At 45.6% G+C, this 15,862-nt stretch overlaps 1 protein-coding gene across 1 annotated transcript in view; it reads left to right on the forward strand.

Annotated features, from left to right (window-relative positions):
• LOC136626857 (early activation antigen CD69-like) overlaps positions 1-15,862 on the forward strand; it is a 51,419-nt gene that overhangs the window by 15,898 nt on the left and 19,659 nt on the right. Inside the window, exons 2-3 of the mRNA XM_066601815.1 lie at positions 483-572; positions 15,768-15,845. Of these exons, the coding sequence (XP_066457912.1) occupies positions 483-572; positions 15,768-15,845 (168 nt within the window). The remainder of the gene's footprint in view (positions 1-482; positions 573-15,767; positions 15,846-15,862) is intronic.

Here is a 15,862-nt window from a genome sequence, read left to right on the forward strand (position 1 = left end):
TGCTGTGAACCATGGGTCTATTAACATCTCGGGCTCTGAAAAATTAGCAAATTAAATTGGAGCAAAGAAACCTGAGGGCCACACTGCCCATGACCGAGTGCTAAACCCTTATAGGGAGGGACGGCAGTGCGAGCCAACATGTGGGGGGCTAATTCATATCTTCTTAAGACGTCCCGGATGCTAGACACCCCTGTCTGTCAGTTGTGAATGGTGGATCTGCATACTATAATGTTCCATCATGTTATTGGGGATCCTCCCTCTGGGAAGTCTGAACCAACGACCCACAAATGAACTGGTCTTGTCCTCCTTGTCTTGGACGACCAATAAACTTTAGTTAACACAAATGACTTAACCGTTTTACCACGTTTGGTCATCTGAGAAGTTTGCTGGAAGAATGCAGGTCGGCATCAGGATGTGGGGCTCATGTGATACAGCGTTGTGAGGTCAGAGGAAGCCTGACTGATAATTATATGGCTGTTTAGTCCTTCCACAGGATGAGAACCTCGATGTGACGTATGCAGCCGTCAAGACGCTTCCAGGGAAGAAGAAGAAGAGCTCTGCCAGACAGAAAGGTAAGCTGGGAGGTAAACCTCTGCTGCCATTAACGGCTTCCTGTCTCCATCTACATTGTGGACTCGTCCGACCTGTAGAGAGGTGTATAATAATACTAGTGATGAAACAAATGTGCTGGGTGCCGGCGCAGCCGACCGAAGTATAACATGCACTACAATACAAGAAGTAAGCTGAGCTTCTCCGGGTTACTTTATATCAGCATAAAAAGACGCGTTTCGGGGCAGCGCACCTTCCTCAGGTATAGCCGGGATACACCTTGTGTTGGCTGTTAGTATGTGCTTGGTGTACCAGGCAGAGGGGCAGAGCCCCGAAACGCGTCTTTTTATGCTGGTATAAAACAACATGGAGAAGCTGAGCTTACCTCCAGTATTGTAATGAACGTTATATTCCGGTCCGCTGCGCCGGCCCCCAGCACATTTTTCTCTTCACTAATCCCTCAGAATAGTCTCACCCGCCCACACGACTATCATTGGGTTGGCTGCACCCGAACAACTAGGCCTTTTCTGAGACCCAACATCCTGAGAGAGAAGAATCACATCTTCCACGCGTTTCTCTACCTAAAATTTTACCAAATCACTCACCCATTCAGGCAGCTCCACCCCTGTGTTTGTTTTTTTTCACCTTTCTTCTTAAAAAAATACTGCAGTTATAAAATAATACCTCCACACCATGACCAGATATAACCACCATATAGTGATAGAATAATACCTCCAGAACATGACCAGATATAACCACCATATAGTGATAGAATAATACCTCCACACAATGCCCACATATATCCACCATGTAGTCATAGAATAATACCTCCACACCATGACCAGATATAACCACCATAAAGTGATAGAATAATACCTCCAGAATATCACCAGATATAACCACCATATACTGATAGTATAATACCTCCACACCATGACCGGATATAACCACCGTAAAGGGATAGAATAATACATAAACATCATGACGGGATATAACAACCATATAGTGATAGAATAATACCTCCACACCATGACCAGATATAACCACAGTACAATGATAGAATAATACCTCCACACCATGACCAGATATAACCACCGTTTACTGATAGCATAATACCTCTACACCATGACCAGATATAACAACCATATAGGGATAGAATAATACCTCCACACCATGACCAGATATAACAACCATATAGTGATAGTATAATACCTCCACCTCATGACCAGATATAACCACCGTATACTGATAGAATAATACCTCCACACCATGACCAGATATAACCACCATATAGTGATAGAATAATACCTCCACACCATGACCAGATATAACCACCATATAGTGATAGAATAATACCTCCACACCATGACCAGATATAACCACCATATAGTGATAGAATAATACATCCACACCATGACCAGATATAACCACTCTAAACTGATAGCATAATACCTCCACACCATGACCAGATATCACCACCATATAGTAATACACTAATATTTCCACACCATGACCGGATATAGCCACCGTACAGTGATAGAATAATACCTCCACACCATAACTGGATATAACTACTATACGGTGATAGAATAATACCTCCACACCATGACCAGATATAACCACCCTATACTGATAGCATAATACCTCCACACCATAACTGGATATAACCACTATATAGTAATAGACTAATATTTCCACACCATGACCAGATATAACCACCATATAGTGATAGAATAATACCTCCACACCATGACCGGATATAACCACAGTACAGGGATAGAATAATACCTCCACACCATGACCAGATATAACCACCATATAGTGATAGAATAATACCTCCACACCATGACCGGATAAAACCACCGTACAGGGATAGAATAATACCTCCACACCATAACCAGATATAACCACCATATAATAATAGAATAATACCTCCACACCATGACCAGATATAACAACTATATAGTAATAGAATAATACCTCCACACCATGACCAGATATAACCACCCTATACTGATAGCATAATACCTCCACACCATGACCAGATATAACCACCATATAGTGATAGAATAATACCTCCACACCATGACCGGATATAACCACCGTACAGGGATAGAATAATACCTCCACACCATAACTGGATATAACCACCGTACAGCAATAGAATAATACCTCCACACCATGACCAGATATAACCACCATATAGTGATAGAATAATACCTCCACACCATGACCAGATATAACCAACCTATACTGATAGCATAATACCTCCACACCATGAGCAGATATAACCACCATATAGGGATAGAATAATACCTCCACACCATGACCGAATATAACCACCGTACAGGGATAGAATAATACCTCCACACAATAACTGGATATAACCACCATATAGTGATGGAATAATACCTCCACACCATGAGCAGATATAACCACCATATAGGGATAGAATAATACCTCCACACCATGACCGGATATAACCACCGTACAGGGATAGAATAATACCTCCACACCATAACTGGATATAACTACTATACGGTGATAGAATAATACCTCCACACCATGACCAGATATAACCACCCTATACTGATAGCATAATACCTCCACACCATAACTGGATATAACCACTATATAGTAATAGACTAATATTTCCACACCATGACCAGATATAACCACCAATTAGTGATAGAATAATACCTCCACACCATGACCGGATATAACCACAGTACAGGGATAGAATAATACCTCCACACCATGACCAGATATAACCACCATATAGTGATAGAATAATACCTCCACACCATGACCGGATAAAACCACCGTACAGGGATAGAATAATACCTCCACACCATAACCAGATATAACCACCATATAATAATAGAATAATACCTCCACACCATGACCAGATATAACAACTATATAGTAATAGAATAATACCTCCACACCATGACCAGATATAACCACCCTATACTGATAGCATAATACCTCCACACCATGACCAGATATAACCACCATATAGTGATAGAATAATACCTCCACACCATGACCGGATATAACCACCGTACAGGGATAGAATAATACCTCCACACCATAACTGGATATAACCACCGTACAGCAATACAATAATACCTCCACACCATGACCAGATATAACCACCATATAGTGATAGAATAATACCTCCACACCATGACCAGATATAACCAACCTATACTGATAGCATAATACCTCCACACCATGAGCAGATATAACCACCATATAGGGATAGAATAATACCTCCACACCATGACCGAATATAACCACCGTACAGGGATAGAATAATACCTCCACACAATAACTGGATATAACCACCATATAGTGATGGAATAATACCTCCACACCATGAGCAGATATAACCACCATATAGGGATAGAATAATACCTCCACACCATGACCGGATATAACCACCGTACAGGGATAGAATAATACCTCCACACCATAACTGGCTATAACTACCATACAGTGATAGTATAATACCTCCACACCATGACCATATATAACCACCCTATACTGATAGCATAATACCTCCACACCATGACCGGATATAACCATCGTACAGGGATAGAATAATACCTCCACACCATAACTGGATATAACTACCATACAGTGGTAGAATAATACCTCCACACCATGACCAGATACAACAACTATATAGTAATAGAATAATACCTCCACACCATGACCAGATATAACCACCATATAGTGATAGAATAATACCTCCACACCATGACCAGATATAACAACTATATAGTAATAGAATAATACCTCCAAACCATGACCAGATATAACCTCCATATAGTGATAGAATAATACCTCCACCCAATAACTGGATATAACTACCATACAGTGGTAGAATAATACCTCCACACCATGACCAGATATAACCTCCATATAGTGATAGAATAATACCTCCACACTATAACTGGATATAACTACCATACAGTGATAGTATAATACCTCCACACCATGACCAGATATAACAACCATATAGTGATAGAATAATACCTCCACACCATGACCAGATATAACCACCATATAGTGATAGAATAATACCTCCACACCATGACCAGATATAACCACCCTATACTGATAGCATAATACCTCCACACCATGAGCAGATATAACCACCGTACAGGGATAGAATAATACCTCCACACCATAACTGGATATAACTACCATACAGGGATAGAATAATACCTCCACACCATAACTGGATATAACTACCATACAGTGGTAGAATAATACCTCCACACCATAACTGGATATAACAACCATATACTGATAGAATAATACCTCCACACCATGACCAGATATAACCACCATATAGTGATAGAATAATACCTCCACACCATGACCAGATATAACCACCCTATACTGATAGTATAATACCTCCACGCCATGGCCAGATATACCCACCATATAGTGATAGTATAATACCTCCACGCCATGGCCAGATATAACCACCATATAGTGATAGTATAATACCTCCACACCATGACCAGATATAACCACCCTATACTGATAGCATAATACCTCCACAACATGACCAGATATAACCACCATATATTGATAGAAAAATACCTCCACACCATGACCGGATATAACCACCGTACAGGGATAGCATAATACCTCCACACCATAACTGGATATAACTACCATACAGTGATAGAACAATAGCTCCACACCATGACCAGATATAACCACCATATAGTGATAGAATACCACCTCCAAACCATGACCGGATATAACCACCGTACAGTGATAGAATAACACCTCCACACCATGACCAGATATAACCACCCTAAAGTGATAGAATAATACCTCCACACCATGACCAGATATAACCACCCTATACTGATAGCATAATACCTCCACACCATGACCAGATATAACCACCATATAGTGATAGAATAATACCTCCACACCATGACCGGATATAACCACCGTACAGGGATAGAATAATACCTCCACACCATAACTGGATATAACCACCGTACAGTAATAGAATAATACCTCCACACCATGACCAGATATAACCACCATATAGTGATAGAATAATACCTCCACACCATAACTGGATATAACCACCATATAGTGATAGAATAATACCTCCACACCATAACTGGATATAACCACCAGTGATAGAATAATACCTCCACACCATGACCAGATATAACCACCCTATACTGATAGCATAATACCTCCACACCATGAGCAGATATAACCACCATATAGGGATAGAATAATACCTCCACACCATGACCGAATATAACCACCGTACAGGGCTAGAATAATACCTCCACACAATAACTGGATATAACCACCATATAGTGATGGAATAATACCTCCACACCATGACCGGATATAACCACCGTACAGGGATAGAATAATACCTCCACACCATAACTGGCTATAACTACCATACAGTGGTAGAATAATACCTCCAGACCATGACCAGATATAACCACCATATAGTGATAGAATAATACCTCCACACCATGACCAGCTATAACAACCATATAGTGATAGTATAATACCTCCACACCATGACCAGATATAACCACCATATAGTGATAGAATAATACCTCCACACCATGACCAGATATAACCACCATATAGTGATAGAATAATACCTCCACACCATAACTGGATATAACTACCATACAGTGATAGAACAATAGCTCCACACCATGACCAGATATAACCACCCTATACTGATAGCATAATACCTCCACACCATGACCAGATATAACCACCATATAGTGATGGAATAATACCTCCACACCATGACCGGATATAACCACCGTACAGGGATAGAATAATACCTCCACACCATAACCAGATATAACCACCATATAGTGATGGAATAATACCTCCACACCATGACCGGATATAACCACCGTACGGGGATAGAATAATACCTCCACACCATAACTGGATATAACTACCATACAGTGGTAGAATAATACCTCCAGACCATGACCAGATATAACCACCATATAGTGATAGAATAATACCTCCACACCATAACTGGATATAACCACCAGTGATAGAATAATACCTCCACACCATGACCAGATATAACCACCATATAGTGATAGAATAATATTTCCACACCATGACCATATATAACCACCCCATACTGATAGCATAATACCTCCACACCATGACCGGATATAACCACCGTACAGGGATAGAATAATACCTCCACACCATAACTGGATATAACTACCGTACAGTGATAGAATAATACCTCCACACCATGACCGGATATAACCAGCATATAGTGATAGTATACAGAAGCAATGAGATATCCAATCCTGTGCCACCTCCATCAGGAGCTGCACACGTGGGCATAGCAATGGGGAATCCATGTGCCACACAGTATTCATTCTGTCAAGGTGTCTCATAGCTCAATCCACACTGAAAGGGGAAAGCCGTCAGCGCTCTGCCCTCTACCCAAGTCAGTCAGTGTCTTTGTGCCAGACAGGTCAAACACCGAGATCGGAGCTAACTTTGTACCAACAGCATAGGGGGGTCCTAGGAAACCCAAGACATGAACAATAAATAAATCAGAGCGGCCAAACATGGCAGACTTGCACCGCGCCCACGACATAGGCCTCGGCCCACAGCTTCAGCAATCCTAGGCAGGAAGCAGACTTTCACTGCACCCAGCACATAGACCTCTGCACAAACCCTCAGCAATCGTGGGCCTAGAGCGGACTCCAATGCTAGCGTAGCTGGGGACGTCTCATTAGCGCTGTATTGATCCTGTAGTTTGTCCCATTGCAGCGCCCCGGATAGTAGAGCTAACGTCAGATTAAATACAGGTGGGCTTCGGCCCACACTGCACGCCCCAGTCAGACTGGGTTTTTTATAAGTAGACACAGGCAGGTACAACTCCCCTATGTGAATTGCGTGTGCCCCCACAGCATGGGTGCGTCCCAGGAAGCCACCGGCGGTACATAAATATATCCCATTGCAGTGCCCAGCACAGCTGAGCTAACGTCAGATTAAATACAGGTGGGCTTCGGCCCACACTGCACGCCCCAGTCAGTCTGGGTTATTTTTTTTTGGGCCATGTATGTTGAACACCACGATGGGAACACTTAGTGCACCGATAGTATGCACAGACCCCTGTAATACTCCTGTAGCAAAGGTATAAGCTGACCCCACTAACAGTTATATTGCAGAAGTCTAGGGAGACCCTATTAACATTTCTGTAGTTACAGTATAGACGGACCCCAGTAACATTTCAGTAGCTGCAGTATAGGCAGAGCACAGTATCAGTTACATTTCAGTAGTAATTGTATCGGCAGACCCCTGTAACATTTCCGTTACAGCAGTATAGGCAGAGCCCAGTATTAGTGGGATTTCAGTAGTAACAGTATAGTTTCGTTTAAGGTGAAATTCTTGGACTGCTGCCAGACAGACCACTGTGAAAGCATTTGCCAAGAATGTTTTCATTGTTGGAGGAGGGGGATGTTTTTTGAGGCAGTACGTGTCCTGTCCACGTATCCATGGTTATATGCACCTTCCCAGTAACCGCGTTGCTGAAAAATTGTCGCGCCTGGGGACCTAGTAGCGTGGCCTCGCCGCCTTCATGTCTTTGGGAAGCCTCTGTTTCCACAACCCTGTAACATAGCAGTAGCAGCAGTATAGGCAGAGCCCAGAATTAGTACCATTTCAGTGGTAAGAGTATGGACAGACCCCAGTAACATTTCCGTAGCAGCAGTATAGGGAGAGCCCAGTATTAGTAACATTTCAGTAGTAACAGTATAGACAGGTCCCAGTAACATTTTAGTAGTATCAGTAGGGACAGACCCCAGTAACATTTCAGTAATAACAGTAGGTACAGACCCGAGTAACAGATCAGTTGTATCAGTAGGGACAGACCACAGTAACATTTCAGTTCCAGCAGTGCAGACAGACACCAGTAAGATTTCAGTAGTATTAGTAGGGACAGACCCCAGTAACATTTCCGTAGTAACAGTAGGGACAGACCCTAGTAACATTTCATTTGCAGCAGTAGGAACAGTCTCCAGTAACATTTTAGTTACAGCAGTGCAGACAGACCCCTGTAACATTTCAGTAGTATCAGTAGTGACAGACCCCAGTAACATTTCAGTACTAACAGTAGGGAGAGACCCCAGTAACATTTCATTGGCAGCAGTAGGGACAGACCACAGTAACATTTCAGTTCCAGCAGTGCAGACAGACACCAGTAAGATTTCAGTAGTATTAGTAGGGACAGACCCCAGTAACATTTCCGTAGTAACAGTAGGGACAGACCCTAGTAACATTTCATTTGCAGCAGTAGGAACAGTCTCCAGTAACATTTTAGTTACAGCAGTGCAGACAGACCCCTGTAACATTTCAGTAGTATCAGTAGTGACAGACCCCAGTAACATTTCAGTACTAACAGTAGAGAGAGACCCCAGTAACATTTCATTGGCAGCATTAGGGACAGACCACAGTAACATTTCAGTTCCAGCAGTGCAGACAGACCCCAGTAGGATTTCAGTAGTATTAGTAGGGACAGACCCCAGTAAGATTTCATTTGCAGCAGTGTAGACAGACCCCAGTAACATTTCATTTGCAGCGGTATAGACAGACCCCAGTAACATTTCAGTAGCAACAGTATAGACAGGCCCCAGTAACATTTCAGTAGCAACAGTATAGACAGACCCCAGTAACAGTTCAGTTCCAGCAGTGCAGACAGACCCCAGTAACATTTCATTGGCAGCAGTAGGGACAGACCCCAGTAACATTTCAGTAGTATCAGTAATGACAGGCCCCAGTAACAGTTCAGTTCCAGCAGTGCAGACAGACCCCAGTAGCATTTCACTGGAAGCAGTAGGAACAGACCCCAGTAACATTTCAGTAGTATTAGTAGCGACTGGCCCCAGTAACATTTCAGTTCCAATAGTGCAGACAGACCCCAGTAACATTTCATTGGCAGCAGTAGGTACAGACCCCAGTAACATTTCAGTAGCATCAGTAGCGACAGTCGCCAGTGACATTTCAGTTTCAGCAGTGCAGACAGACCCCAGTAACATTTCATTGGCAGCAGTAGGGAGAGACCCCAGTAACATTTCAGTACTAACAGTAGGGAGAGACCCCAGTAACATTTCAGTTCCAGCAGTGCAGACAGACCCCAGTAACATTTCAGTAGTAGTAACAGTATAGACAGATCCCTTTAACATTTCCGTAGCAGCAGTGTAGGCTTACCCCAGTAACATTTCATATGCAGCAGTATAGACAGACGCCAGTAACATTTCAGTAGTAGCAGTCTAGGCAGAGCCCAGTAACATTTCAGTAGTAACAGTAAAGACAGACTCCAGTAACATTTCCGTAGCAGCAGTATAGGCAGAGCCCAGTAACATTTCATTTACAGCAGTATTGACAGACCCCAGTAACATTTCAGTAGTAGTAACAGTATAGACAGACCCCTTTAACATTTCTGTTGCAGCAGTGTTGTCTGACCCCAGTAACATTTCATTTGCAGCAGTATTGACAGACCCCCGTAACTTTTCAGTTGTAGTAACAGTATAGACAGACCCCAGTAACATTTCCGTTGCAGCAGCATGGGCAGAGCAGCACATTAACATTTCCGTAGCAGCAGTGTAGGGAGAGCACAGTATTTGTAACATTTCAGTAGTAGCAGTACAGACAGACCCCAGTAAGATTTCCATTGCAGCAGTATAGGCAGAGCATCAGATTAACATCTCTGTTGCAGCAGTATAGGGAGAGCCCAGTATTTGTAACATTTCAGTAGTAGCAGAATAGACAGGCCCCAGTAACATTTCCGTAGCAGCAGCATAGGCAGAGGCCAGTATTAGTTACATTTCAGTAGTAGCAGTATAGACAGGCCCCAGTAACATTTCCGTAGCAGCAGCATAGGCAGAGGCCAGTATTAGTAACATTAAAGTAGTAACAGTATACACAAACCAAGGTAACATTTCAGGAGCAGAAGTATCGGCAGACCGAAGTTACATTTCTGTTGCTGAAGTATAGTCAGACCCCTGTAGCATTACTGTGGCAGAAGTATAGGTAGGCAGAACAGAGTTACATTTCTGTAGCAAAAGTGTAGGCCAACCCCAGACACAGTGGTGTACCATGAGTGCAGGCGAAGCCCATAAAAATTACTTGGATTACATTGTAGGCGAGAGCCCGAAAAATTGTTGTACCGACAGTACAAATGTACCCCAGAAAAATTGCCCATGCCCAACCCAGAGGGCAGGTGAAACCCATTAATCGCTTACCTTACTGTGGCTAAATTTTTAACTAGGCCAGGAGGCAGCCCAGTTAAACTACAAATTGGTTCAGGTGGAAGTTTCAACGCTTTAATGAGAATTGAAACGTAAAAATATTGTTTACAAAAGTTTTATGAGCCTTTTCGGCCACCTAAAAATTGCCCGTTTGGGGTGATTATGTGAGGTTTCAGGAGGAGGAGCAGGAGGAGGAGGGTGAATATCATAGACAGATTGACAAAGGTAAAGGTCCCCATTTTTTACGGTGATAGAGAACAATGCTTGCATCCGCGGTTGCAGCGAAAATAATCTTTAGGTACGGCTGCTGTCCGCTGGTGGAGAAGAAAAGTCTGGGGAAATCCAGGCTTTGTTCATCTTTATGAGTGTAAGCCTGTCGGCACTGTCAGTTGACAGGCGGGTACGCTTATCTGTGATGATTCCTCCAGCTGCACTAAACACCCTCTCTAACAAGACGCTAGCCGCAGGGCAAGCAAGCACCTCCAGGGCATACAGCGCGAATTCGTGCCACGTGTCCAGCTTTGACACCCAATAGTTGTACGGAGCAGAGGCGTCACGGCGGACGGTGGTACGATCGGCTATGTACTCCCTCACCATCTTTTTACAGTGCTCCCTCCGACTCAGCCTTGACTGGGGAGTGGTGACACAGTCTTGCTGGGGAGCCATAAAGCTGGCAAAGGCCTTGGAGAGTGTTCCCCTGCCTGTGCTGAACATGCTGCCTGATCTCCGCGTCTCCCCTGTTACTTGGCCCTCGGAACAGCACCTTCTGCTGCTAGCGCTGTCAGATGGGAAGTTTACCATCAGTTTGTCCACCAAGGTCCTGTGGTATTGCATCACTCTCGAACCCCTTTCCTCTTCGGGAATGAGAGTGGAAAGCTTCTCCTTACACCGTGGGTCGAGCAGTGTGTACACCCAGTAATCCGTAGTGGCCAAAATGCGTCTCGAGAAAGGCATCCTAACATGAAGTCAGCCATGTGTGCCAGGGTACCTGTACGCAACACATGGCTGTCCTCACTAGGAAGATCACTTTCAGGATCCTCCTGCTCCTCCTCCTCCTCCTCCTCCTCAGGCCATACACGCTAAAAGGATGACAGGCAAGCAGCATGGGTACCCTCAGCAGTGGGCCAAGCTGTCTCTTCCCCCTCCTCCTTATGCTCCTCCCCCTCCTCCTCAACGCGCTGGCAGATAAAACCGATGTTGCAGGGTCCGCAGTGTGGGAGCGTCCATCTTGGACTTGCGGAAATGTGCGCTGACCCGGCGCACCTTGCCAAGGAGGTCTGACAAGTGTGAGTAGTTTTTTAGAAACCGCTGAACCACCAAATTAAAGACGTGGGCCAGGCATGGCACGTGCGTGAGGTTGCCGAGCTGCAGAGCCGCCACCAGGTTACGGCTGTTGTCACATACAACCATGCTCGGTTGGAGGCTCAGCGGCGCAAGCCAGCGGTCGGTCTGCTCTGTCAGACCCTGCAGCAGTTCGTGGGCCGTGTGCCTCTTCTCTCCTAAGCTGAGTAGTTTCAGCACGGCCTACTGACGCTTGCCCACCGCTGTGCTGCCGCGCCACACGGACTGCTGGCGACGTGCTGCTGCTGACACATCTGGATTGCGCGGCAGAGGTTGCGTAGGAGGAGGAGGAGGGGGAAGGTTTAGTGGAGGTGGCATACACCGCCGCCAATACCAGCACCGATCTGGGGCCCGCAATTCTGGGAGTGGGTAGGACGTGAGCGGTCCCAGGCTCTGACTCGGTCCCAGCCTCGACTAAATTCACCCAATGTGCTGTCAGGGAGATATAGTGGCCCTGCCTGCCTGTGCTTGTCCACTGTTAAGTGGACCTTGCCAGAAACCGCGTTGGTGAGGGCACGTACAATATTGCGGGAGACGTGGTCGTGCAGGGCTGGGACGGCACACCGTGAAAAATAGTGGCGACTGGGGACAGAGTAGCGCGGGGCCGCCACCGCCATCATGTTTTTGAAAGCCTCAGTTTCCACGAGCCTGTATGGCAGCATCTCCAGGCTGATCAATTTGGCTATGTGGACATTTAAAGTTTGAGCGTGCGGGTGCGTGGCGGCGTATTTGCGCTTTCGCTCCAATGATTCTCTTAGCGACAACTGGACGCTGCGCTGAGAGACATTGCTGGATGGGGCCGAGGACAGCGGAGGTGAGGGTGTGGGTCCAGGCCAGGAGACACTCGTGCCTGTGTCGTGAGAGGTGGGTTGGATCTCAGTGGCAGGTTGGGGCCCAGGGGAAGAGGCAGTGGTGCAACCCGGAGGCGGTGAACGGCCTTCGTCCCACCTTGTGGGGTGCTTGGCCATCATATGCCTGCGCATGCTGGTGGTGGTGAGGTTGGCAGTGGTGGCTCCCTGGCTGATCTTGGCGCGACAAAGGTTGCACACCACTGTTCGTCGGTCGTCCGTGCTCTCAGTGAAAAACTGCCACACCTTTGAGCACCTTGGCCTCTGCACGGTGGCTTGGCACGAGGGGGTGCTTTGGGAACCAGCTGGTGGATTATTCGCTCTGGCCCTGCCTCTACCCCTGGCCACCCCACTGCCTCTTCCAACCTGTCCTGCGGCTGCAATTGTCTCTCCCTCTGAAGACCTGTCCTCAGTTGGCATATCAAACCAGGTGGGGTCAGTCACCTCATCGTCCAGCGGCTCTTCCTCCGAATCCTCTGTGCGCTCCTCTCGGACTTACTGCCCTTACTACTGCTTCATTGATAGACAACTGTGTCTCATCGTCATCGTCCTCCTCACCCACCGAAAGCTCTTGAGACAGTTGCCGGAAGTCCCCAGCCTCATCCCCCGGACCCCGGGAACTTTCCAAAGGTTGGGCATCAGTCACGACAAACTCCTCAGGAGGGAGAGGAACCATTGCTGCCCAATCTGGGCAGAGGCCCGAGAACAGTTCCTGGGAGTCTGCCTGCTCCTCAGAATGTGTCATTTTCATGGAGTGAGGAGGCTGGGAGGAAGGAGGAGCAGCAGCGAGAGGATTCAGAGTTGCAGCAGTGGATGGCGTAGAAGACTGGCTGGTCGATAGATTGCTGGATGCACTTTCTGCCATCCACGACAGGACCTGCTCACACTGCTCGTTTTTTAATAAAGGTCTACGACGTGGACCCAAAAATTGTGATATGAAGCTTGGGACCCCAGAAACTTTCCTCTCTCCTAATCCCGCAGCAGCCGGCTTCGATTCACCTGGACCAGGAACTGGGCCTATGCCCACACCCTAACTTGGAACTCCGCGTCCTCGACCGCGTCCACGTTCTCTACCCCTCCCCTACCCCTCAGCATGGTGGATTAAGAATCGAGCAGACACTGAGCGGTGTAAACATTTTTGTGAATTATTGCCGCGCAGTTGGTGGCTGCCAGCGGTTATATAACTCAAAATGAAGCCAGAAATAAATTCTAAGGAAGGATGCAAGCAGGACTAGCTGTACACTATGCAGTTGGGATGCACCTGAAGTCCCACAGGCCACGCAGTCAATACTGAGGTACTACAACTCCCAACAACCACGGAGTTAAATGCACCCGGCCACAGGTAGCCCTAAGAAGGACCGCTGGGATTGTTGTAGACAGGATTCCACACTACCACTGTCCCTGCCTCACCAATACTTCCCCTATACTACATAGTACAGACTGCAGCGTGAGAACGCTATAGCTGTAATGGGGCTGCACGCCCGATATACAAAAAAAAAAGTGCACAACTGCTCCCAGCAGCCACAACAGTAGTGCCCTAGGTGAGCTGTGGCCCTAAGAAGGACCATTGGGGTTCTTGTGGACACTAACTCTCCCTATAGCAGCAGCACTGTCCCTAATCTCTGCCAGCGTGCGTCTGTGGCGAGCCGTGGGCGGGTCCACTTTATATACTCGGCGGTCACTTGATCTTGCCAGCCACTCACTGCAGGGGGATGGGATAGGGGGAAGTTGTAATGCCTTCCCTGCATGTCTATTGGCCAGAAAATGGCGCAAATCTTTCAGGGAAGAAAATGGAATTGACTCGAACACAGCGTGGTGCTCGTCACGAGTAACGAGCATCTCGAGTACCCTAATACTCGAACGAGTATCAAGCTCGGATGAGTACGCTCGCTCATCTCTAATACCAACCTTTTATGCAGCACAGTATCAAATGCTTTGGAAAAGTCCAGATGCACAAGATCCAGTCCATTCTAGATCTTACCTCCTCGTAGAATCTGATCAGGTTGGTGTAACAGGAGCGATCTCTCATAAACCCAGGTTGATACGAAGTTAAGCTATTTTCCTTGGGGTCCTCCAGGATGGCATCTCTTAGAAAACTCTTAAACACCTTAACCAGAATAGAAGTCAGACTTACTGGCCTGTAGTTTCCTGGGTCAATTTTTGACCCTTTTTTGAATATTAGCATCACATCAGCTACATGCCAGTCCAGTGGAACAGACACGTCACTATAGAGCCCTTAAATATAAGCAAGGAAAAAATATATAATATAAATAGGACAAATAAGTATTAAATAAAAAGGTGGGAAAAGAACTTGAGACCTGAAGAATCCACAATCTGGGAGAGCATCAGGGAGGACCCGAAATCCGGGCCTAATACAGACAAATGTAATGCAGATGCTTCACATGGTTTTATTAATCACTTATAAGAGTTCACCCCAATTTTATATATGATTAATAAAAGTTTACTGTTAAGTGGATCCACTCAGGGGTGTTGCTTTTGGCAAATATATTGGTCTTGGTATTCATTACAGTGGGACCTGCTGGACCCAGAACCTTTCCTTTTTGTTTTTCCATATAAGCTTCACATGTTTTAGCTCACATGTAATACAGACTCTCTACATGTTATATTACACATGTAATACAGACTCTCTACATGTTATATCACAAATGTCATACAGAGCTGGCAATTTTCTTCTCAGGTTCTTCTGTTTATTTTCCAGGTCAGTTTGAGAAAAACACGTGTGTGATAGTTGGAGGAGACCCGGAGCCCATCGACTGTAAGCAGAGACTATACCAAGGTGTGGTCATGACTCTA

This window comes from Eleutherodactylus coqui, chromosome 5 (genome assembly GCF_035609145.1).
Source record: "Eleutherodactylus coqui strain aEleCoq1 chromosome 5, aEleCoq1.hap1, whole genome shotgun sequence".
Lineage (NCBI taxonomy): Eukaryota > Metazoa > Chordata > Amphibia > Anura > Eleutherodactylidae > Eleutherodactylus > Eleutherodactylus coqui.